This window comes from Salvelinus fontinalis, chromosome 34 (assembly GCF_029448725.1).
Source record: "Salvelinus fontinalis isolate EN_2023a chromosome 34, ASM2944872v1, whole genome shotgun sequence".
Lineage (NCBI taxonomy): Eukaryota > Metazoa > Chordata > Actinopteri > Salmoniformes > Salmonidae > Salvelinus > Salvelinus fontinalis.
In genome coordinates, this window is record NC_074698.1 from 38,259,166 (window position 1) to 38,285,212 (window position 26,047).

The 26,047-nt window shown below is 44.2% G+C and overlaps 1 protein-coding gene across 1 annotated transcript in view; it reads right to left on the reverse strand.

The window, feature by feature from the left end:
- abca3b (ATP-binding cassette, sub-family A (ABC1), member 3b) overlaps positions 1 to 26,047 on the reverse strand; it is a 90,163-nt gene that overhangs the window by 20,031 nt on the left and 44,085 nt on the right. Inside the window, exons 6-17 of the mRNA XM_055898681.1 lie at positions 25,317 to 25,576; positions 25,128 to 25,244; positions 20,904 to 21,024; positions 12,201 to 12,374; positions 11,832 to 12,013; positions 9,457 to 9,594; positions 7,594 to 7,723; positions 6,593 to 6,747; positions 5,430 to 5,585; positions 3,349 to 3,559; positions 2,921 to 3,071; positions 2,353 to 2,451 (exon numbers count right to left, since the gene is read on the reverse strand). Coding sequence (XP_055754656.1) covers positions 2,353 to 2,451; positions 2,921 to 3,071; positions 3,349 to 3,559; positions 5,430 to 5,585; positions 6,593 to 6,747; positions 7,594 to 7,723; positions 9,457 to 9,594; positions 11,832 to 12,013; positions 12,201 to 12,374; positions 20,904 to 21,024; positions 25,128 to 25,244; positions 25,317 to 25,576 — 1,894 coding nt within the window. The remainder of the gene's footprint in view (positions 1 to 2,352; positions 2,452 to 2,920; positions 3,072 to 3,348; positions 3,560 to 5,429; positions 5,586 to 6,592; positions 6,748 to 7,593; positions 7,724 to 9,456; positions 9,595 to 11,831; positions 12,014 to 12,200; positions 12,375 to 20,903; positions 21,025 to 25,127; positions 25,245 to 25,316; positions 25,577 to 26,047) is intronic.

Sequence of the window (26,047 nt, forward strand, 5' to 3'; positions counted from 1 at the left end):
TTTTTTTGCAGTGACGGTCTACAGTAGCCTCAACAGCACTCTGTAGGGTAGCACCATGGCATAGCCGGAGGATAGCTAGCTTCCGTCCTTCTCTGGGTACATTGACTTCAATATAAAACCTAGGAGGCTCATGGTTCTCACCCCCTTCCATGGACTTACACAGTAATTATGACAACTTCCGGGGGACGTCCTCCAATCTATCAGAGCTCTTGCAGCATGAACTGACATGTTGTCCACATAATCAAAGGATCAGAGAATGAATTTAGTACTGAAAGCATAAGCTCCAGCTAGCTAGCACTGCACCAAATGTGGTGAGTAGTTGACTCAAAGAGAGATAAAGACAATAGTTGAATAGTTAACAAATTAATTTCTTCCAAAATGAAAGAGAAGCAAGAGAGAGATTGTCTTTTTTTTAAACTTTCAGTTTCACTTACTTAGCTAGCAAATGCAGCTAGCTAGTTTAGCCTACTCAAACCCCCTGCTCAAACTGACGGATGCTATGTTAGCTAGCTGGCTACGACTATCCACCACAACACTGGAACAATACCAAGGTAAGCTTTTGTTTTTACTAATGTATTGCCACCGGGGCCTGCCGGTGTAACTGCTAAACTTTTTATTGACTGTACACTGTAACGTTACAGCATGATTGAAGCGGGTTTTGTAACGTGTTAGTTCTATTATCTATGTTGACTAGGACGTTACTTTAGCTAATATGGTGACAACGATGTAGGCTTTAGTGGTTATGATATGGTTTGGCTTGGAAAGGTTTCTTCGCCTGGTCACATACAGCTGATGTGTTGTGCATTGAAGAAGTCCACAAGCGAAGTGAAAAGGTGAAAGGAGGATAGAGCATAGATGTGAGAAGGAATAGAACATGGCTGCTATGAAACAAATGTTCACTAGTGATCAGGGGTGTATTCATTCCGCAGATTCTGTTGAAAAACGTTTCTTAAACGGAAGCACACGGAACGAAACGGGGATAAACATACCTGCATTTGTCCAAAAGAAACTCTAATTTGCAGCTGTTAGACTAATGATTACACCCTAGATCAGCTAGACGCAGGCAAGATTATGCAAGGCGGTATTGCATGTGTCACTGTCTGTCACTTCAAATGTTTCTCTCAACCTGCGTGCACCTACGTTGTAAACTTTCCTTCACAGGCTAGGTTGCTACCTCATGACGGGTACAGGGAAAATGTGAGTATCATGTAGTAACCTAAACCTATCACTGTTACATTGAACTGGCTGAATGGAATGTGAAAGACAGTTATCCAATATGCTGAAATAGAAATAAGGCCATGTGCATGAAACAAATCATCCTCCATCATCTTAAACGGCATCGACCGCCACAGGTGTGTGTGTATGTGTGTGTGTGTGTGTGTGTATGTTTGTGTGTGTGTACACTTAAAAGCCTGCAGGTAAATACATACATACTCCAGACCTAGCTGGTACTCTCCCTGGAAGTTGTGGTGAGAGGTAAAGACCTAGCTGGTACTCTCCCTGGGAGCTGTGGTGAGAGGTCCAGACCTAGCTGGTACTCTCCCTGGGAGCTGTGGTGAGAGATCCAGACCTAGCTGGTAGTCTCCCTGGGAGCTGTGGTGAGAGATCCAGACCTAGCTGGTACTCTACCCTGGGAGCTGTGGTGACAGGTACAGACCTAGCTGGTACTCTCCCTGGGAGCTGTGGTGACAGGTACAGACCTAGCTGGTACTCTCCCTGGGAGCTGTGGTGACAGGTACAGACCTAGCTGGTACTCTCCCTGGGAGCTGTGGTGAGAGGTCCAGACCTAGCTGGTACTCTCCCTGGGAGCTGTGGTGACAGGTACAGACCTAGCTGGTACTCTTCCCTGGGAGCTGTGGTGACAGGTACAGACCTAGCTGGTACTCTCCCTGGGAGCTGGGGTGAGAGGTCCAGACCTAGCTGGTACTCTCCCTGGGAGCTGTGGTGAGAGATCCAGACCTAGCTGGTAGTCTCCCTGGGAGCTGTGGTGAGAGATCCAGACCTAGCTGGTACTCTACCCTGGGAGCTGTGGTGACAGGTACAGACCTAGCTGGTACTCTCCCTGGGAGCTGTGGTGAGAGATCCAGACCTAGCTGGTACTCTCCCTGGGAGCTGTGGTGAGAGGTCCAGACCTAGCTGGTAGTCGCCCTGGGAGTTGTGGTGAGAGGTCCAGACCTAGCTGGTAGTCGCCCTGGGAGCTGTGGTGAGAGATCCAGACCTAGCTGGTACTCTCCCTGGGAGCTGTGGTGAGAGGTCCAGACCTAGCTGGTACTCTCCCTGGGAGCTGTGGTGAGAGGTCCAGACCTAGCTGGTAGTCTCCCTGGGAGTTGTGAAGAACGTGTGATCGCATACCTGAGGAAGACCTCCTCCATGGTGGTGACAGAGGCTCCATAGCTGGCGATGCCCAGCTCCTCTCTGTTCATCTCCAGCTCTGCAAACAGCAGCTCAAACCTGGAGAGGGAAGAACATTGATCCATCAGAGATCCGTCAGACCCGGGTCTAAAACAGTCTTCTGTCATGGGGAGCTATGGTTACATCACAGGCCGTTAAACAACCTCAACAGTCACTCAATACTGCCTCCAGATAAAACCAACAACTATGGTAGGGACCAAAATACCACCCTATTCCCGTTTTACTGCACTACTTTTCACCAGGTCAAAAGTGGTCAAAAGTAGTGTACTAAATAGGGAATAGGGTGCCATTTGGGACATAAGCTATATATCTACTTGAAACATCACCCTTACCTCTAGAAGTAGAGGTGTCTGTAATCATACTGTAGCAAGCAGCAACACCCTCAGATTGGACCCAACATGGGCTCATCAAAATAGGCTGACAAAAATAGTATGTGTCACACTAAACACCGAGCTGTGGCCATCAGCACTGATGGCCTGTGTGAGATTGGGTATTGATTTTGTCTTACCGGTTGGTGCTCTCTTTGGGGAGAATGTATGAGAGCTCAGCCCCAGCACTGCTCTCCAGCGTGGCATTGGGAACGTACATGTGGACCAGACGTGTGATCTCAGACACGTTGCACAGCGCGTCCTTCACGATCACCATGTGGTAGCCAGCACCTGAGACGCAGGAGAAGGAAGATAAAGTTAGATCTCCGAATCACTCTCCTATCACCTCATGACATTCTACAACTACTAGTCATTCACACTGTCTTGTAGTCTTCACTCCCACCACTTCCACTTCTCACCCCTTCTATCCAACCGGTTTCATTTCACCACGACATTCCACAACCTCTCCATCACACCTGTTCATTTTATCATCCCTCCTCTCTTCCCTCTTCCCTCTCCCACACCCTTTACCCTCTCTACCCATTCTTCTTTTCTCCCTCCCTCTCACCATATTTGTTCTTGAGAAACAGCGGCGAGCCGCAGCACTGCAGCTCTCCCCCAGCCATGATGATAATACGGTCCCCCAGCAGGTCGGCCTCGTCCATGAAGTGCGTAGTCAGCAGGATGGTGCGCCCGCGCTTCTCGCCCTGAAGCAGGTCCCAGGTGGCCCGCCGCGCCGACGGGTCCATGCCCGACGTGGGCTCATCCAGCATCACCACCTGGAGGGGAGGAGTGGTGAGATGGAAGGATAGATGGACAAAGAGATTGAGACAGGGGGGGGGGGTGGAGGAAGGGGAAGATTGAGGGATGGAAGGGAAGGGACAGAGAAATAGCCGGAGGGGTAAGATGTGTTGAAATAGCCTTGTGTGTTGCACATACAGTGCATCAAGTATTCATACTACATTTTGTTGTGTTACAGCCCAAATTCAAAATGGATTTCATAGATTGTTTTTCTCACCCATCTACAGACAATACCCCATAACGACAAAGTGAAAACATGTTTTTAGGAATTTTTGAAAATGTTTTGAAAATGAAATAAAGAAAAGTCTAATTTACATAAGTATTCACACCACCGAGTCAATACTTTGTAGAAGCACTTTTGGCATTGATTACAGCTGTGAGTAGGCTGGGTCAGTCTCTATGGATTGTGCAATATTTGCGCATTTATTATTTTCTAAATTCTTCAAGGGCTGTCAAATTGGTTGTTAATCATTGCTAGACACCCATGTTCAGGTCTTGCCAGAGATTTTCAAGTAGATTTAAGTCAAAACTAACTCAGCAACATTCACTGACTTCTTGGTAAGCAACTCTAGTGTATATTTGGCTTTGTGTTTTAGGTTATTGTCCTGCTGAAAGGTGAACTCATCTCCCAATTTCTGGTGGAAAAGAGGTTTTCCTCTAGGATTTTGCCTGTGCTTAGCTTCATTCCATTTATTTTTTGTCCTGAAAAACTCCTCAGTCCTTAACAATTACAAGCATACCCATAACATAATGCAGCCACCCCGATGCTTGAAAATATGAAGAGTGGTACTCAGTAATGTGTTGTATTGGATTTGCCCAAAACATAACACTTTATATTCAGGACAAAAAGTCCTGGGAAAAAAAAGTCAAAAAAGTTCTGACAAATTATTTTTTTCAGTATTAGTTTAGTGCCTTGTTGCAAACAATCTGCATGTTTTTGAATATTTGTTTTCTGTACAGGTTTCCTTCTGTCAATTAGGTCAGTATTGTGGACTAACTACATCATTGTTGATCCATCCTCAGTTTTCTCCTACCACAGCCATTAAACTCTTAACTGTTTTAAAGTCACCATTGGCCTCATGGTGAAACCCCTAAATGGTTTCCTTCCTCTCCGGCAACTGAGTTAGGAAGGACGCCTGTATCTTTGTAGTGACTGGGTGTATTGATACACCATCCAAAGTGTAATTAATAACTTCACCATACTCAAAGGGATATTCAATGTCTAATTTATTTTTTATCTAACCCTTCTTTGCGAGGCATTGGAAAACCTCCCTGGTCTTTGTGGTTGAATCTGTGTTTGAAATGCACTTCTAGACTGAGGGGCCTTACATATAATTGTATGTGTGGGGTATAGAGATGAGGTAGTCATTCAAAAATCATGTTAAACACTATTATTTCACACAGAGTGAGTCCATGCAACTTATTACGTGACTTGTTAAGCAAATGTTTACTCCTGAACTTATTTAGGCTTGCCATAACAAACGGGTTGAATACTTATTGACTCAAGACATTTCAGCGTTCTATTTTTCATACATTATTTTTTATTCTTTTTTATACAGAATTCCACTTTGACATTATGAGGTATTGTTTATATAGGCCAGTGACAAAAATCTCAATTAAATCCATTTTAAATGCAGGCTGTAACACAACAAAATGTGGAAAAAGTCAAAGGGATATGTATTTATTCATGCAATTATGGTATGCCTGTACTTTGACAATACCACGCTAATTAACCCTCTGGGATTAATAAAGTCATTTTGAATTGAGTGACAAGACAATACCTTCGGGTCAAAAGCAGTGCAATGAATAGGGAAATGGGTGGCATTTGGGACGCAATCCAATACTGACCTTGGAGTCTCCGATGAGGCCGATGCCGATGGATAGTTTCCTTTTCATCCCACCTGACAGAGTCTTGGAGTGGGAATGCCGCTTGTCCTCCAGGTTCAGGATCCTGATGATCCGGTCCACCTCAGCTGGAATCTTCTCCTGGGAATACCCCTTCAGCTGGAGACGAGACAGAGATAGAGAGAGAGACATAAGGAATAACCCTTCAACTGGAGATGAGACGAGACAGAGAGATAGATAGAGAGAGAGACATAAGGAATAACCCTTCAACTGGAGACGAGACAGAGAGATAGAGAGAGAGACATAAGGAATAACCCTTCAACTGGAGATGAGACGAGACAGAGAGAGAGACATAAGGAATAACCCTTTCAGCTGGAGACGAGACAGAGAGAGAGAGAGAGAGACATAAGGAATAACCCTTTCAGCTGGAGACGAGACAGAGAGATAGAGAGAGAGACATAAGGAATAACCCTTCAACTGGAGATGAGACGAGACAGAGACATAAGGAATAACCCTTTCAGCTGGAGACGAGACAGAGAGAGAGAGTGAGAGGCATAAGGAATAACCCTTTCAGCTGGAGACGAGACAGAGAGAGAGAGAGAGAGACATAAGGAATAACCCTTTCAGCTGGAGAGGAGACAGAGAGAGAGAGAGAGAGACATAAGGAATAACCCTTCAGCTGGAGATGAGAGGCATAAGGAATATATACCACAGCTGGAGAGCGCAATAGAGAGCGAGAGCATGAGAGAACGCAAGGGAGAGTGAGCATGAGAGAATCCAGGGGAGAGCGAGCGCGAGAGACATAAGTAAGTGGGAAGAAGGGAAGTATGGAATGTGAGGAAAAGTTAGTGGAATTGAGAAAGTAAACTTAAAAGGAACGATAAGAGGACATAAGGTAAGGAAAGTAGAGGGGAATGGTGCCTGCGTGCCTCCCTGCCTGTCTCGGTGCCTGCCTGTCTCGGTGCCTGCCTGTCTCGGTGCCTGCCTGTCTCGGTGCCTGCCTGTCTCGGTGCCTGCCTGTCTCGGTGCCTGCCTGTCTCGGTGCCTGCCTGTCTCGGTGCCTGCCTGTCTCGGTGCCTGCCTGTCTCGGTGCCTGCCTGTCTCGGTGCCTGCCTGTCTCGGTGCCTGCCTGTCTCGGTGCCGGCCTGCGTGTTTGCATGTCTTACCTGTGTGTAGAATAGCAGGTGCTCCCGAACAGTGAGGTTGTCAAAGAGCACGTCATGCTGCGGACACAGGCCCAGGCTGTGGCGAATGAGAGGCATGTCCTGACAGATGTCATAGCCGTTAATGTAGGCCCTGCCACTGCTGGGAGGAAACAGACCTGGAGGATACACAGAGAAACATAGCTGTTAATGTAGGCCCTGCCACTGAAACAGACCTGGAGGATACACAGAGAGAAACATAGCTGTTAATGTAGACCCTGCCACTGAAACAGACCTGGAGGACACACAGAGAAACATAGCTGTTAATGTAGGCCCTGTCACTGACACAGACCTGGAGGATACACAGAGAAACATAGCTGTTAATGTAGGCCCTGCCACTGTAACAGACCTGGAGGATACACAGCGAAACATAGCTGTTAATGTAGGCCCTGTCACTGTAACAGACCTGGAGGATACACAGAGAAACATAGCTGTTAATGTAGGCCCTGCCACTGACACAGACCTGGAGGATACACAGAGAGAAACATAGCTGTTAATGTAAGCCCTGTCACTGACACAGACCTGGAGGATACACAGAGAAACATAGCTGTTAATGTAGACCCTGCCACTGACACAGACCTGGAGGATACACAGAGAGAAACATAGCTGTTAATGTAGGCCCTGCCACTGAAACAGACCTGGAGGATACACAGAGAGAAACATCGCTGTTAATGTAGGCCCTGCCACTGTAACAGACCTGGAGGATACACAGAGAAACATAGCTGTTAATGTAGGCCCTGTCACTGACACAGACCTGAAGGATACACAGAGAAACATAAGGAGTGAATTTTACAATACAAAGCCTATTGTGAGTTTGGTTTTAGAGTGGAGGCACACTGGCCTGTCTATGCTTTCGGTTCTGTTAGTGTCATCACTGTTTTCAATTCGGTCTGTAGATTGTACAAGGGAAAAGTGGCTGTGTGTATGGCTGTGTGTGTATGGCTGTGTGTGTGTGTGCGTCCCACCTGTCAGCATGGACAGTGTGGTGGTCTTCCCGGCTCCGTTGTGCCCCAGCAGAACTGTGATCTGGCCCTCGAACATGTTCACCGTCAGATCCTTGACAGCCTGCCGCGTCTTGTTACCCACTTTGAACTCCTGGCAGGATGAAAATCAAAATCAAAATGATTACAATGGCCAACCTATCCCTGGATTAACATCATTACAATGGCCTATCTATCCCTGGATTAACATCATTACAATGGCCAAACTATCCCTGGATTAACATCATTACAATGGCCTACCTACCCCTGGATTAACATCATTACAATGGCCTACCTATCCCTGGATTAACATCATTACAATGGCCTACCTACCCCTGGATTAAAATCATTACAATGGCCAACCTACCCCTGGATTAAAATCATTACAATGGCCTACCTACCTCTGGATTAAAATAATTACAATGGCCTACCTACCCCTGGATTAAAATCATTACAATGGCCAACCTACCCCTGGATTAAAATGATTACAATGGCCTACCTACCTCTGGATTAAAATCATTACAATGGCATACCTACCTCTGGATTAAAATCATTACAATGGCATACCTACCTCTGGATTAAAATCATTACAATGGCATACCTACCTCTGGATTAAAATCATTACAATGGCATACCTACCTCTGGATTAAAATCATTACAATGGCATACCTACACCTGGATTAAAATCATTACAATGGCCTACCTACCCCTGGATTAAAATCATTACAATGGCATACCTACCTCTGGATTAAAATGATTACAATGGCATACCTACCTCTGGATTAAAATCATTACAATGGCATACCTACCTCTGGATTAAAATCATTACAATGGCATACCTACCTCTGGATTAAAATCATTACAATGGCATACCTACACCTGGATTAAAATCATTACAATGGCCTACCTACCCCTGGATTAAAATCATTACAATGGCATACCTACACCTGGATTAAAATCATTACAATGGCCTACCTACCCCTGGATTAAAATCATTACAACGGCCTGCCTATCTACCCCTGGATTAAAATCATTACAACGGCCTGCCTATCTACCCCTGGATTAAAATCATTACAATGGCATACCTATCCCTGGATTAAAATGATTACAATGGCATGGCCTATTCTCCCCATTTCCATCACTCAGACGCGGGCAATATAGGAGCATCATGGCAAAAACTTCCCGCACTGTTGGAGCCTAACAATTTCACTGTACCCTGCAATTACATCTGCGACCCTGTGCATGTGACTAATAAACTAATTTAATGATTACAATGGCCTACCTATCCCTGAGGGAAGTCATTATTTTGCTCTTCATTATCCATCTCCAGCCCTGGGTCTAATCACCTCATCATCTCCAGCCCTGGGTCTAAGGGCCTAGCGCCATAATCACCTTCTCCATTATCTCTACCCAGCCCTGGGTTGTGTTGATTCATCTTCAAACGGAAGAAAACATACAAAAAATTTACCAAAAATCTCCTCCTGCCAAGTTCCAGTTCAAAAACATCATTACATAACAATATGAAATGAGATGCTCTTTTACATGTTGAGGACCACACTGAAATAAAGGCACACTCCCATAATGGTAAAGCTACAAGGGGGTTTCTTTCTTCTTTTGTAAAAACGTGTTCAACCACTTGATGTCTCAGTCATTTGGCTCCCAACTCCTTGGCCCAAACCTTCTATGTATAGGGAGCTGAAGAGACTGGACGGTATAAGCAGTGTAGTGGAGGAGCTTCCACCGTGTTGCTTCCACTCTACAGATCTGCAGACATCATAGGGTTACAGCCAAAGGGAGGGGTAGGGATCAAATTGGGACTGGGTGGACAGCTTGCATTTAAGACCTTGCCTTGTTCAGGTGTTTGATCTTGACTCCTGAGACCAGTCCAGCTGGCTCCTCCTCGATGAACTCTCCCTTCAGAGCCTTCTCTACGTCTTCCTCTTCCTTCACCATGGCCATGCGGGGGCTGCTGCACCAGTAGGACGGCTGGAGAGGGAGGGAGAGAAAGGAAATGGGAGAAAGAAAATAAGTGGAATGCTTCTCTTTCCTCAGCTCGTACCCTTATGGTCAGTATCAGAAAGATGCCTCTATCATGGGTCTTGTCTATGGAGTAAACATTAACCTAGTCAGGGATGGCAACTCCAGTCCTCGGGGCCGGAGTAGTGTCACACTTCTCCCCCATCCCTAGTCAACACAGCTGATGAAACTAATAGCATTCTAAACTGAAGATCATGATTAGTTGATTATTGGAGTCAGGTGTGTTAGCAGGGGCTTTGGAAAACATTCAGTGAGACCCAAACTAAGGTCAATGACAATGCATCCAAAACAAAACCACCCGATACAGCTGCTAATGGGGCAGTCATTGAGTTGTTACAAAACCTGTCTGCCTCTCTGCTCCTTATCAAGACACTACACCAGCCTTTCCCACACTCGGTCCTCGGGACCCCAAGGGCTCCACGTTTCGGTTTTTGCCCTAACACTACACAGCCAATTCAAATGATCAAAGCTAGATGATTAGTTGATTATTTGAAATCAGCTGTGTATTGTTAGGGCAAAAACCAAAACGTGCACCCCTTAGGGTCCTGAGGACCGAGTTTGTGAAACCATGCACCACACACACCAAACTAAATCAACAAAACGGCCCTCTTGAAGGAGAACAACAGCTATGACTGTAAATTAAGGTCGGGATGAGGAAGTGGGTGGGCCGTTTTATGCTTAATTAATTAGCTATTCATCCCATGCTCGTTATTCCGTAAGGATATAAATTACAATCATGTAAACGACTATGGAATGGTTAACTGAGTAGGGAGGGAGTAAGCACTACTGCAGCACTGCTGAACTCACTAAACGAATTTCCATGGAAATGGACAATACAAGCATTGTATTGTTGTCTAGAGTTTGTAATTTCCCTGTCTCTCTCTATCAAGCCAACTCACGCCGACTAAGACCATTGTTCATTACTGAATACCACGTCAGCAAATGAAATACATGTTTCCCTTCCAGCACAGATTCAATGAAAATGTGATCATCTTAGTCTATCTTACTGGTAGTCAATCTAAATCCTCCTAGTCTGACCTGTTTATTGCTAAGTGACTATTAAGAACATCTCCCTCTCCTCCCTCGTCCCCCTCTCCTCTAACCCTAACCCTAGTGGACCTTAAAGGAACCATCAAAGACATGTGTCTAACTATAGTGGACCTTAAAGGAACCATCAAAGACATGTGTCTAACCCTAGTGGACCTTAAAGGAACCATCAAAGGCATGTGTCTAACCCCAGTGGACCTTAAAGGAACCATCAAAGACATGTGTCTAACCCTAGTGGACCTTAAAGGAACCATCAAAGACATGTGTCTAACCCTAGTGGACCTTAAAGGAACCATCAAAGACATGTGTCTAACCCTAGTGGACCTTAAAGGAACCATCAAAGACATGTGTCTAACCCTAGTGGACCTTAAAGGAACCATCAAAGACATGTGTCTAACCCCAGTGGACCTTAAAGGAACCATCAAAGACATGTGTCTAACCCTAGTGGACCTTAAAGGAACCATCAAAGACATGTGTCTAACCCTAGTGGACCTTAAAGGAACCATCAAAGACATGCGTCTAACCCTAGTGGACCTTGAAGGAACCAAAGACATCTGTCTAACCCTAGTGGACCTTGAAGAAACCAAAGACATCTGTCTAACCCTAATGCAGGGGTTCTCAAACTTTATGTGGCTGAGGACCCCTATCGTGGTATCAAATTCGTCAGGGACCCAACGTCTTCCATTGCAAAACATTGTGCTATTGTGTGCCCTAATGAACATGTTTGGGTGTCCAGTCCTGGAAACACAGCCAGCCTCACTCTCACTGTCTGACAACATATACTTCCTGATATTTCTTGCAAATAAAAATAATGTGTCACCCTGCATTCCTCTCAGACTAGGGGTCAACAGCCAAAGCTCTAACGTGCATGTGTCAAACTCATTCCACGGAGTGCCGAGTGTCTGCAGGTTTTTACTCCTTCCTTGAACTTGAACAGTAAGGAATTTCCACGCGTTTGTTTAGGGCTTAATTTGAAAAAACCTGCAGACACTCAGCTCTCCATGAAATGAGTTGGACACCCCTGCTCTAATAGATTTCTCCCCTGGGAACACTGACTTCATGTACACACACACACACACCAATCTCCCCCCCACACCACCACCACCATCCAGACACAAGCTACACCCACTCCTACGTACCAGTAGGAAGAAGTAGCAGGGCAGGGGGACTCCGTACTCCCCTGGGAACACAGCCTCCACGTACCAGGCCACCAGGCCATAGAGCAGGGCATCCAGCAGCAGCAGCCCCAGCACCTGGGCCAGGGAGAAGTCATCGTCCACCGTCACCGACTCAAACAGGTTACACCACTGGATCCCCGTGCCTGAGGGAAGGGGGGTGGGGGGGGGGGGGGATGGGAGGAGAGAGAGGGAGTAAAGTTGAGTAGAGACATTTGAAATCGATTGTGTATAGATTGTGAAGACTCATAATTGAAGTGTTGGTATTTAAACACAACATTGGGATGAGTGTGTGTGTGCGTCACTCTGTGTTAACATGTGAACATGGCTCACCTTTGCCCTCAAACATGCCCAGTAGCTGCGCTCCCATGGCCATGGCCACATTGGAGATGAGGCAGGCAGACACCTTCTGGGCGTGGCTCAGCAGGTCGTAGCGAGGCCATAGAAACACGTACGGCAGGTAGGACAGGAAGTAGATGAAGCCGCCCGCCGCCGCCGCCACATTGGCTGGAGAGGGAGAGAGACGGAGTGTGTTTGAGATCGATTATAGCAGTCAGACTGCAAAGAATCACTGATCTACAAATCCCCTTGGATCCCAAATAACTTGTCATTAGTGATTTTGTAGATGGCCTTGCTCAAACTGTTCTCCTTAAACATGCTGAGAGCGAAAGGTCTGGAGGGGGAAAAACAGTTGTCACGACGTGGCCCTTTGGGGTGTATATCGTGGATCCCCCCGTCTCTCGCTCAGACCACAAGTTTTGACTTTACGACAGGTCATAAATTCCTGGCAGAGACTCACTCCCCCTGGTCATACAGAAAGAGGGGGGAAATAAACCTATGGAACAAAGGTTCAACTCTTGGTTCAACTCCTATTCCCAAAAATTTGAGGATTAAACAATATTTCTATTTTTGAGAATGTGGGAATGGTCTGTGGATATTTAAAGAACAATCCTGTCAAAGCTGTTTTTTTGTGACATCAGGAAGGATGGTAGCACAGACTAATGGTAGCTTTGGAAGTACATTTCTCAGTTATTTGTTTTCTACCTGAATGTTGTGTAAAATATATGATTGAATATGAAACTATTTGTGAGAAGATGTAATGTCACGTTGGCCTTCTAAATGAGATACTTGTTTAGTTATCAAATCAAAATCAAATCAATTGTATTTATAAAGCCCTTCTTACATCAGCTTATATCTCAAAGTGTTGTACAGAAACCCAGCCTGAAACCCCAAACAGCAAGCAATGCTGGTGTAGAAGCACAGTGGCTAGGAAAAACTCCCTAGAAAGGCCTGAACCTAGGAAGAAACCTAGAGAGGAACCAGGCTATGAGGGGTGGCCAGTCCTCTTTTGGCTGTGCTGGGTGGAGATTATAACAGAACATGGCCAAGATGTTCAAATGTTCATAGATGACCAGCAGGGTCAAATAATAATAATCACAGTGGATGTCGAGGGTGCAACAGGTCAGCACCTCAGGAGTAAATGTCAGTTGGCTTTTTATAGCCGATCATTCAGAGTGTCTCTACCGCTCCTGCTGTCCCTAGAGTTGAAAACAGCAGGTCTGGGACAGGTAACACGTCCGGTGAACAGGTCAGGATTCCATAGCCACAGGCAGAACAGTTGAACAGGCAGAACAGTTGAACAGTTTAGTTATAAAGTTTTAACTAGTCAGTGGCCACACCCCCGTGAGCCCAGACATTACATCAGGCATCATAGAACCACCCCTTTATCCACAGAGTATAAAACCCACTTCCTACAAAATATACATTAAGTCAGAGAACGCCGGGACAGAGTCACCACGTTGGAATGGCTACAATTCTATAGACCATATAGCTGTAGTTTTGGCTACACGGCTGGAAATGGTTAAACTCTGAGACTATCGATCAATACAGAATAAGAGCAAATCTTAGACGTATAATTACTAGTCTGCAGCTAGAAATTACGTAAGTCTAGAATTAGAACACCGACACCCGCCAAAGCATCTATGAGAACATTTCCGAATGGTACTCTGAAGTATCCAGTCTAACCACCTACAAAGGACATGGTGACTTCTGGGGAAGTTAACCAAAGACTCTCTGATGAACTGACTCTCCAGCAGACAGACAGGGGATTCCAACAGAGAAGCCAACAATGACTTAGGGGCATAAATATATACATTGCAATTATTCTCGAATGAGCGGACGTTCATGTGCAAAGGATTAGCATTTCAGTGAAAATAATTATCCACTGTGTGTAGTGAATCCATTTTGTCTCTCCCACTCTTTCAGTCCCCACCCCTTTCCTTTGTTTACCAAGCCGTCATATTGGCTTTGTCTGCTAGGGACTTTTTCTTTGTATCATGTAGTAACCCAAATATCTACTGTTTGTTTGTTAAGTAATTATGTGTGATTATTTAGTTAGTTAGTAAATAAATAATTAAGCTAATTTGTATATCGCTGATTCATGATTGAGGGTTAGTGCAGATATCCAAGGGTTTGCGACATTCAGTAATGAGAACTGATGAGGTAATAATAATAATAATAATTCATTAATAGAAGACTAATTGATCAGATATTAAAATATCTGAAGAGTTATATTTGGAAAATTATAACTCTGTAAATTTCAAAATGTTCCGTGGTGCCCCGACTTCCTAGTTAATTAATGTTTACATGATTAGTTTAATCACGTAATAATTAAACCTAGAGAACTGATTTGATATAAATAAGTCTTCACATGTAATGATAGTCCAGACACGACACGGTTTAGATGCCAAATGGATACCAAAAACAAAAAACAGTCTATGGGAAATGCTCAACACTTTAAAAGCCACAAGTACAACATACTTTGTTATTCATATAGTTCCTGTCACACTAGTCGTCCTTGTGAAAGGCAACATATCTCGGCACACACACACCTTGATGAACCGATGTACACAGAGGTGTGAGAAGCATGACGATGTGATGACGGGTACACAAGGTGTGAATGAACACTTCTCTTCAGCTTCACCGACATCTAGGCAATTACTCTAATGACCCCATAGGCACAGCCTTCAGAAGGTCTGTATACAAATGGTCTGCATGCTTAGAAAAGTCTGTATGATAATAGTCTACACCAATAGGATTCTCGAAAACGTAGGGAGAGCTATAGTCACAATGCATGGGTCTACTGCACCATCGGTGTTTTATAAAGCAACTGTCAAACTGTGTTGTTGTTGAATGGTCAGCTTCTACAGAACCTTCAGACAGGACAGTAAAGGAAGAGAGAAATGGGTGGAGAAATAGAGGAGAGAAAACAAAGAGATGCATTGTGCAAGAGAAATACCTCAATACGTTCATCTTGCTCCCTATTCTTCCTGTGAAATGACTAGGGCCCTGGGAAAACCCACTTGCGGCTGACAATGTGCTGCTTTAGGCCTGAATGGAGCGTACGTACATAGAAACTACTACGTTTCCATTATCTGTTCCTTTGGAGAACGAGACAGACAGAGAGAGATAACATTCCTTTATGAGAGGAAGAATAAAAAGAGGGCAGATGAGAGTCTGTGTGCAGCTCAACCCATCTGAACATAGACAAAGAGCGCCGAGAGAGAGAGAGAGAGCGCCGAGAGAGAGAGAGCGCCGAGAGAGATAGCGAGAGCGCCGAGAGAGAGAGAGAGCGCAGAGAGAGAGAGAGAGCGCAGAGAGAGAGAGCGTCGAGAGAGAAAGGGCCGAGAGAGAAAGGGCCGAGAGAGAGAGAGCGTCGAGAGAGATAGCGAGAGCGCCGAGAGAGAGAGAGAGAGAGAGAGAGAGAGAGCCGAGAGAGCGAGAGCGCAGAGAGCCGAGAGAGCGAGAGCGCTGAGAGAGAGAGAGAGAGCGAGAGTGCTGAGAGAGAGAGAGAGAGCCGAGAGAGAGAGAGAGAGCCGAGAGAGAGAGAGAGAGCCGAGAGAGAGAGAGAGAGCCGAGAGAGAGAGAGAGAGCCGAGAGAGAGAGAGAGCCGAGAGAGAGAGGATGGAGAGAGAGAAGGAACGTGAGAAACATTACTCACAGAAAACATTTGTCATCTTGAATCCTATTCCACCTGCTTTCCCTCCTAGGGACATTAATAATTCAGTCCCCAGAGAGGCCAGGGTGTCTACCTGACAGTAGGAGAGGGAGAAAGAGTGAGGAGAGGTGGAGAGAGAAAGGGATATGAGCTACTCTACCTTTTCCTGACAAATGGGGGAGTGGTAAAACGATAGAAATAAATTAGGCGATAGAGAGCGTGAGACAGAGACATTTTCCTCAGATTACACCGACCCACAAAGAATTCGAAAACAAATCCAATGTTGATAATCTCCCATATCTATTGGGTGAAATGCCACAGTATGCAATCACAGCAGCAAGATTTGTGACCTGTTGCCACAAGAAAAGGGCAACCAGTGAAAAACAAACACCATTGTAAATACAACCCATATTTATGTTTATTTATTTTCCCTTTTGTACTTTAACCATTTGCACATCATTACAACACTGTATATATACATATGACATTTGAAATGTCTTTATTATTTTGGAACTTTTGTAAGTGTAATGTTTACTGTAAATGTTTTATTGTTTATTATCTATTTCACTTGCTTTGGCAATGCAAACATATGTTTCCCATGCCAATAAAGCCCCTTAAAATGAAATTGAATTGAGAGAGAGACAGGGAGAAATAAAGACAAAGGAAGAAAGGCCTCATGTCTAAATGCAAGACACTAAAAACCTGACTCCACAGCCCACAAAGGGGCCCCTCATCCACATCAACCCCCGATCCAGTCCCCAGTGGACCCCAACATTCAGGCCTGGCTGATTCCTCCATTATTACCAGCAAGAAGCAAGAAGCAAAAAGCAATGAAGAAATGATGTTTCAGTTTGCTTCCTGAATTTAAATGAAGCACCCTTTGCAGAGTCATGCCAAGGAGCCCGTCAATGGGAATACCCACTCACCTAACTCTGCAGTTCAGCTCTGAATGCGAGTACCCACTCACCTAACTCTGCAGGAGGTCAGAGTTTCAGGCAGCGGAAGGCCACCTGGAGAGGGGTCCTGTTGTGACTAGGGGCCAGGCACAGCTGAGGCCAGCTAAAAGCCCTTTCTCGCCCTACTCTAATAATGACATCATACTGTATGTTACACACCCAACCAATAATCCCCAAAAAAGAAGCAGGAGAAAATATATCATGCACACCGTAATCAGACGCAATTTCAAGGTTTTAATTTGCTAAGCTTTCAGCTACTCTTTTAAAAGCCAAAGCCTGACAGAAATTGTATGACTGCTGGGAGTAAATAACAGCTTGCCTGATTACACCAGAGTCCAAATTGGTCTTGAACACAATCACAGATCATTTTAATCTCTATCTGCACTCTTTTGTTGAGGAACGATTTGGAGAAATTGGACTGGACTTTTTTGTTCGAAAAGATATGAAAGTATAGAAGAAAGAAAATTGTGAAAGAGAAATGATAAAGGACAATCAAGCATAATCAACTGAAGGCCATTTAATAATCACCATTTCCTTTTTGAGTGAGGTTATTATATTAGCAATAACTAAATGAGCCTGTGTGAGATTGGCTGTGTGTGATTGGCTGTGCTTTAATCCTCGGTCATGTTCAGTCGGCACAAACCAAGAAAACCTTCCGAAACTGAGTGAAATGAGGAGGTACCCTCTGAACTTGTCCAATAAGAAACACTTACTTTTGTTTTACGTTTTGAAACTTTTTTGTACAGTGTGCCTTTCTGAACATAACCCTGACAACGGTGAACAGAAACAACCACACACCTCTGTAAAAGTCAGTCCGGAGACTTGTTGACATTATTTTTGCTAACCTCACAAGTCATCTTTCCAGTACAGGACAACTCTGACCACACCAGCAGGGCTAAGAAAGCAACATCAGCATTGTGCCGAGATTATTAGCTCAACATCCAGGATGTGTAGAACTGGAAACGAGATTATTAGCTCAACATCCAGGATTTGTAGAACTGGAAATGAGATTATTAGCTCAACATCCAGGATGTGTAGAACTGGAAATGAGATTATTAGCTCAACATCCAGGATGTGTAGAACTGGAAATGAGATTATTAGCTCAACACCCAGGATGTGTAGAACTGGAAATGAGATTATTAGCTCAACATCCAGGATGTGTAGAACTGGAAATGAGATTATTAGCTCAACATCCAGGATGTGTAGAACTGGAAATGAGATTATTAGCTCAACATCCAAGATGTGTAGAACTGGAAATGAGATTATTAGCTCAACACCCAGGATGTGTAGAACTGGAAATGAGATTATTAGCTCAACACCCAGGATGTGTAGAACTGGAAATGAGATTATTAGCTCAACATCCAGGATGTGTAGAACTGGAAATGAGATTATTAGCTCAACATCCAGGATGTGTAGAACTGGAAATGAGATTATTAGCTCAACACCCAGGATGTGTAGAACTGGAAATGAGATTATTAGCTCAACATCCAGGATGTGTAGAACTGGAAATGAGATTATTAGCTCAACACCCAGGATGTGTAGAACTGGAAATGAGATTATTAGCTCAACATCCAGGATGTGTAGAACTGGAAATGAGATTATTAGCTCAACACCCAGGATGTGTAGAACTGGAAATGAGATTATTAGCTCAACATCCAGGATGTGTAGAACTGGAAATGAGATTATTAGCTCAACACCCAGGATGTGTAGAACTGGAAATGAGATTATTAGCTCAACATCCAGGATGTGTAGAACTGGAAATGAGATTATTAGCTCAACATCCAGGATGTGTAGAACTGGAAATGAGATTATTAGCTCAACATCCAGGATGTGTAGAACTGGAAATGAGATTATTAGCTCAACATCCAGGATGTGTAGAACTGGAAATGTAATGCATCATATAGCATCAAATCGCCTTCGATTAGAACATAAACAATTGATTATTCTAAACCTCCCAAGCATGTGTATTGGCTGCTAAACATAAAGGTGTAGACATACAGGTTTTTCACCACATCTCCTCTCTCTTTGTTCCAGTTTGTTACGTTGAGTGACTGTTTTATTATTCCATGAGGCCGAATAGACATTTGGTTGCCCATCTTCCAGGCTCCAATGACTGATGGAGCTGGTTTACTCCTGTTCACTCAGAGGAAAGACTACTTCCAGGCTCCAATGACTGATGGAGCTGGTTTACTCCTGTTCACTCAGAGGAAAGACTACTTCCAGGCTCCAATGACTGATGGAGCTGGTTTACTCCTGTTTACTCAGAGGAAAAACTAAACAACCTCAGGAGAGTCAAATCATATGACGCACACTACATTTACGCTTGAAGTCAGAAGTTTACATACACCTAAGCCAAATACATTTAAACTCAGTTTCACAATTCCTGACATTTAATCCTAGTAGAAATTCCCTGTCTTAGGTCAGTTAGGATCACCACTTTATTTTAAGAATGTGAAATGTCAGAATAATAGTAGAGAGAATGATTTCAGCTTTTATTTCTTTCATCGCATTCCCAGTGGGTCAGAAGTTCACATACACCCAATTAGTATTTAGTAGCATTGCCTTTAAATTGTTTAACTTGGGTCAAACATTTTGGGTAGCCTTCCACAAGCTTCCCATGATAAGAATTTTGGCCCCTTCCTCCTGACAGAGCTGGTGTAACTGAGTCAGGTTTTTAGGCCTCCTTGCTCGCACACACTTTTTCAGTTCTGCCCACAAATTTTCTATGGGATTGAGGTCAGGGCTTTGTGATGGCCACTCCAATACCTTGACTTTGTTGTCCTAACCATTTTGCCACAACTTTGGAAGTATGCTTGGGGTCATTGTCCATTTGGAAGACACATTTGCGACCAAGCTTTAACTTCCTGACTGATGTCTTGAGATGTTGCTTCCATATATCAACATAATTTTCCTCCCTCATGATGCCATCTATTTTGTGAAGTGCACCAGTCCGTCCTACAGCAAAGCACCCACATAACATGATGCTGCCACCCCAGTGCTTCGCGGTTAGGATGATGTTCTTCAGCTTGCAAGCTTCCCCCTTTTTCCTCCAAATATAACGATGGTCATTATGGCCAAACAATTCTATTTTTGTTTCATCAGACCAGAGGATGTCTCCAAAAAGTATGATCTTTGTCCCTATGTGCAGTTGCAAACCGTAGTCTGGCTATTTTATGGCGGTTTTGGAGAAGTGGCTTCTTCCTTGCTGAGCAGCCTTTCAGGTTATGTCAATATAAGACTCATTTTACTGTGGATATATCTTCACAAGGTCCTTTGCTGTTGTTCTGGTATTGATTTCCACTTTTCGCACCAAAGTACGTTCATCTCTAGGAGACAGAACGCGTCTCCTTCCTGAGCGGTATGACGGCTGCGTGGTCCCATGGTGTTTATACTTGCGTACTATTGTTTGTACAGATGAACGTGGTACCTTCAGGCTTTTGGAAATTGCTCCAAAGGATGAACCAGACTTGTGGAGGTCTACAATGTTTTTTTTGTGGTCTTGGCTGATTTCTTTTGATTTTCCCATGATGTCAAGCAAAGAGGCACTGAGTTCAAAGGAGGCCTTGAAATACATCCACAGGTACACCTCCAATTGACCTCAATTATGTCAATTAGCCTATCAGAAGCTTCTAAAGCCATGACATAATTTTCTGGAATTTACCAAGCTGTTTAAAGGCACAGTCAATTTAGTGTATGTTAACTTCTGACCCACTGGAATTGCGATACAGTGAAAGTGAAAGTGAATAAGTGAAATAATCTGTCTGTAAACAATTGTTGGAAAAATTACTTGTGTCATGCACAAAGTAGATGTCCTAACTGACTTGCCAAAACTATAGTTTGTTAACAAGACATGTGTGGAGTGGTTGAAAAACACGTTTTAATGACTCCAACCTAAGTGTATGTAAACTCCTGACTTCAACTGTAACAGAACATACTACACACAATGGAGCATCTCTCAGATAGCAGAAGACAGCTGAGGTTTTAGAAAACCATGAATAAACAGACAAATGGAAGGCCGGACAGACATCTTGAGACACACACAAACAAAACTCTTGAAACACACACACACAAACACACACACACCTCTTGAGAAGAAGGCACTGATCATGAAGCTGAAGTTGATGGTTGCCACGGCGAAGACAAGCAGGAATACAAAGACCAGGGTGGGGTCACTATAGGTCAACACAGCTCCATTAGGGCTCACCTAGAAAGGGCCAGGACAGGAAAGAACATCATTATCATCATGAATACTAAACACACTGCATTGGACACACTGGGTTCGGGTTCAAATCAAAATCAAATCAAATTTATTAGTCACATACACATGGTTAGCAGATGTTAATGCGAGTGTAGCGAAATGCTTGTGCTTCTGGTTCCGACAATGCAGTAATAACAAACAAGTAATCTAACCTAACAATTCCGCAACTACTAATATGTACATAAAGATATATGAATGAGTGATGGTACAGACGGCATAGGCAAGGTGCAGTAGATGGTATAGAGTACGGTATATACCTATGAGATGAGTACTGTAGGGTATGTAAACATAAAGTGGCATAGTTTAAAGTGGCTAGTGGTACATGTATTACATAAAGATGGCAAGATGCAGTAGATGATATAGAGTACAGTATATACATATAGTAAGAGATGTGTAATGTAGGGTATGTAAACATTATATTAGGTGGCATTGTTTAAAGTGGCTGGTGGTACATTTTTACATAATTTCCATCAATTCCCATTTTTAAGGTGGCTGGAGCTGAGTCAGTTTGTTGGCAGCGGCCGCTAAATGTTAGTGGTGGCTGTTTAACAGTCTGATGGCCTTGAGATAGAAGCTGTTTTTCAGTCTCTCGGTCCCTGCTTGGATGCACCTGTACTGACCTCGCCTTCTGGATGATAGCGGGGTGAACAGGTAGTGGCTTGGGTGGTTCTTGTCCTTGATGATCTTTATGGCCTTCCTGTGACATCGGGTGGTGTAGGTGTCCTGGAGGGCAGGTAGTTTGCCCCGGGTGATGCGTTCTGCCGACCTCACTACCCTCTGGAGAGCCTTACGGTTGTGTGCGGAGCAGTTGCCGTACCAGGCGGTGATACAGCCCGACAGGATGCTCTCGATTGTGCATCTGTAGAAGTTTGTGAGTGCTTTGGTGACAAGCCGAATTTCTTCAGCCTCCTGAGGTTGAAGAGGCGCTGCTGCGCCTTCTTCACAACGCTGTCTGTGTGGGTGGACCAATTCAGTTTGTCCGTGATGTGTACGCCGAGGAACTTAACTTTCCACCTTCTCCACTACTGACCCGTCGATGTGGATAGGGGGGAGCTCCCTCTGCTGTTTCCTGAAGTCCACAATCATCTCCTTTGTTTTGTTGACGTTGAGTGTGAGGTTATTTTCCTGACACCACACTCCGAGGGCCCTCACCTCCTCCCTGTAGGCCGTCTCGTCGTTGTTGGTAATCAAGCCTACCACTGTAGTGTCGTCCGCAAACTTGATGATTGAGTTGGAGGCGTGCATGGCCACGCAGTCGTGGGTGAACAGGGAGTACAGGAGAGGGCTCAGAACGCACCCTTGTGGGGCCCCAGTGTTGAGGATCAGCGGGGTGGAGATGTTGTTACCTACCCTCACCACCTGGGTTCATTAGGGCACACCGTAGAAAAAACGTATTAACCCTTTTGAGACACAGAACAAAAACAAGCATTTCTTATTTGAAGATTTTAGGTAGTCCTTCCACGTTTGACAGTTTTCTTTCATTTGGTGTCTAATTAACACGACCCTGGACAGATGGAGATCCAGTAGACTAGAGGTTGTTAAGCTTTTTCAGCTCGAGATCCAAATGAGAAATGTACTGTCCCCGAACAACCCAAATTAAGAAGAAATAGTGTGAGAGGTGTGTCGCAACCCACCACTCTCACATGCTCAGGGCCCACTTTGGGTCCCAAACCATGGTTTAAGAAACAACACTCATCTTTATTATGGTGCCTTCAGAAAGTATTCACACCCCTAGTATCCACATTTTGTTGTGTTACAGTCTGAATTAAAAATGGATTGAGATTGTTGTCACTGGCCTACACACAATACCCCATTAATGTCAAAGAGGAATTGTTTTTAGAATTGTTTACAAATTATTAACAAATGAAAAAAAAGAAGAAATGTCTTGAGTCAGTAAGTATTCAACCCCATTGTTATGGCAAACCTAACTCAGTTCAGAAGTAAACATTGGCTTAATCTTTCTGGCGCAGGCGTTCCGCTAGCGACCCACCTCGACAACATCCGGTGAAATTGCAGAGCGCCAAATTCAAATGACAGAAAGTCATATTTAACATTAATGAAAATACAAGTGTTAAACATCAAAATAAAGCTTAACTTCTTGTTAATCCAGCCGCTGTGTCCGATTTTAAAAAGGCTTTACGGCGAAAGCACACCATGCGATTATCTGAGGACAGCGCCCCCACACAAAAGCATTAAAAACATATTTCAACCAGGCAGGTGTGCCACGAAAGTCAGAAATAGCGATATAATAAATGCCTTACCTTTGAAGATCTTCTTCTGCTGGCACTCAAAAGGTCCCAGCTACATCACAAATGGTCCTTTTGTTTGATAAAGTTCTTCTTTATATCCCCAAAAACCCAGCTGGCGCACTTCATTCAATAATCCACCGGTTTCCCTCCTTCAAAATGCATACAAAATGAATCCCAAACGTAACCAATAAACTTCTTCAAACAAGTCAAACAACGTTAATAATCAAACCTCAGGTACCCTAATACGACTTTAAACTATAACATTTAAGACGGAGAACTGTTATTGTCTTTACCGGAGATAAACAACAAAGAACACGCTCTCCACGCGCATAAAAACACTACAGCCAAAATGGGAGCCCCTTAGAAAAACTACAAACTCTAGCTCATTTTTCCAAAAACTCTTTCTAAAGACTGTTGACATCTAGTGGAAGCCCTAGGACTTGCAATCTGGGAGGTTTTCGGCTCACATTAAACATGACAGCCATTGGAAACAGTGGTAGGCTGAAATGTTTCTTTTTTTGGATGTTTGTCCTTGGATTTTCGCCTGCCATGTCAGTTATTTTATACTCACAGTCATTATTTTAACAGTTTTAGAAACTTTGGAGTGTTTTCTATTGAAATCTACCAATTATATTCATATCCTAGCTTCTGGGCCTGAGTAACAGGCAGTTTACTTTGGGCACGCTTTTCATCCAGACGTCAAAATACTGCCCCGGGCGACGCACAATTGGCTTAGCGTCGTCCGGGTTAGGGAGGGTTTGGCCGGTAGGGATATCCTTGTCTCATCGCGCTCCAGCGACTCCTGTGGCGGGCCGGGCGCAGTGCGCGCTAACCGAGGGGGTCGGGTGCACGGTGTTTCTTCCGACACATTGGTCCGGCTGGCTTCCGGGTTGGAGGCGCGCTGTGTTAAGAAGCAGTGCGGCTTGGTTGGGTTGTGCTTCGGAGGACGCATGGCTTTCGACCTTCGTCTCTCCTGAGCCCGTACGGGAGTTGTAGCGATGAGACAAGATAGTAATTACTAGCGAATGGATACCACGAAAATTGGGGAGAAAGGGAGAGAAAATTAAAAAATAATAATAATAATAATTTTTTAAAAATCATAATACTGCCCCCTAGAGGTTTTAACAAGACACATAATAAGTTGTATGGACTCTACAAAGACCAGGGAGGTTTTCCAATGACTACTATTGGTAGATGCCATATACATTAATTACACCTTAATTAATCACTACAAAGATAGACGTCCTTCCTAACTCCGTTGCCAGAGAGGAAGGAAACCGCTCAGGGATTTTATCGTGAGGCCAATGGTGACTTTAAAACAGTTAGAGTCTAATGGCTGTGATAGGAGAAAATGTAGGAAGACTCACAGCTGTAATTGCTGACAAAGTACTGACTCAGGGGTGTGAATACTTATGTAGATTAAATATTTCTGTATTTCATTTTCAATAAATGTGCAAATATTTCTAAAACATGTTTTCACTTCGTCATGATCGGGTATTGTATATAGATGGTGAGAAAAAAAATCTAGTCAATCAATTTTGAATTTAGGCACTGTATATAAAACTTTTTTAGCCAGGTACTGTTGAGGACACTCATCTTTATTATATATCACCCTTATTCAGCCAAGTACTGCTAGTCAGAGACATTCTCTTGACGTGACCTCGTTAGTCAAGAGGTGAACAGTTGAAAAAACAAGTGACAATGAAGAATCATGCCCCTCAAAGCAATAGAAAGAAAAGACTAGTTAAGGATTTTTGTTTGTGTTTTGTAACATAACAGTTACGTAAAGTGCAAACTCACCTTGATGCAGAAGAGCAGCGTGACGAAGAACATGGAAATGGCGAGGAAGAGGAAGAACATGAGGAACCAGGCCGTCCAGTGCAGCCAGTTACTGAGGCCCATCATCCGCATGTACTCCTGTAGAGAGTAGAGTGAGATTGACAGTTTGCTCGACTGACAGGTAATCTACCACCTCACCCCCTCACCCACCTTGAGCTTCCTCTCCTTCTCCTGCACCACGGCCCTCACGATGTTCAGGGAGGTATAGGTGAGGCTGAGCACCAGGAGGAGGGGAAGCTGGTTCTGGATGGCCAGGATGAACACGTCGTAGATGAACGGCGGGAAGGGGAATCGGCGGAGGACCACCCGGGTGTGGGAGAGGAGCCAGGCTGCTCCTGTGCTGTTATAGGAACGCATGATGGCCTGGTTGACCGCATGCTGCACTGCCAGGAAGCCCTCGCGGAAGTAACCTACGGAGAGGAACCAGGTTATGTTAGAATAACTGCATCCCAATTCTCACAATGTGGGCCCTTGTGCATTCCTCCCCATGGATCATTGCAAACATGGGCTACAGCCTAGGGAGTTTCTTTAATCAGTCTCCTGACAAAGTTAGTCTGTAAAACCCAAGTCATGTTTTCCTGTTTGCTTATGGCGGAATACAGCTCATTCAGTTCAGTGCTAGTGCCAGCATCAGTCTGTGGTGGTATGTAAACAGCTACAAAGAATACAGATGAAAACTCTCAGGCGAGCAATAGCTCGAGACTTCCTTAGATATCATGCACCAGCTATTGTTTACAAAAATACATAGACTGCCGCCCCTTGTCTTACCAGACGCCTATGTTCTATCCTGCCGGTACATTGTATAACCAGCCAGCTGTATGATGATATTGTCGTCATTCAGCCACAACTCCGTGAAGCAGAAGATGTTACAGTTTTTAACG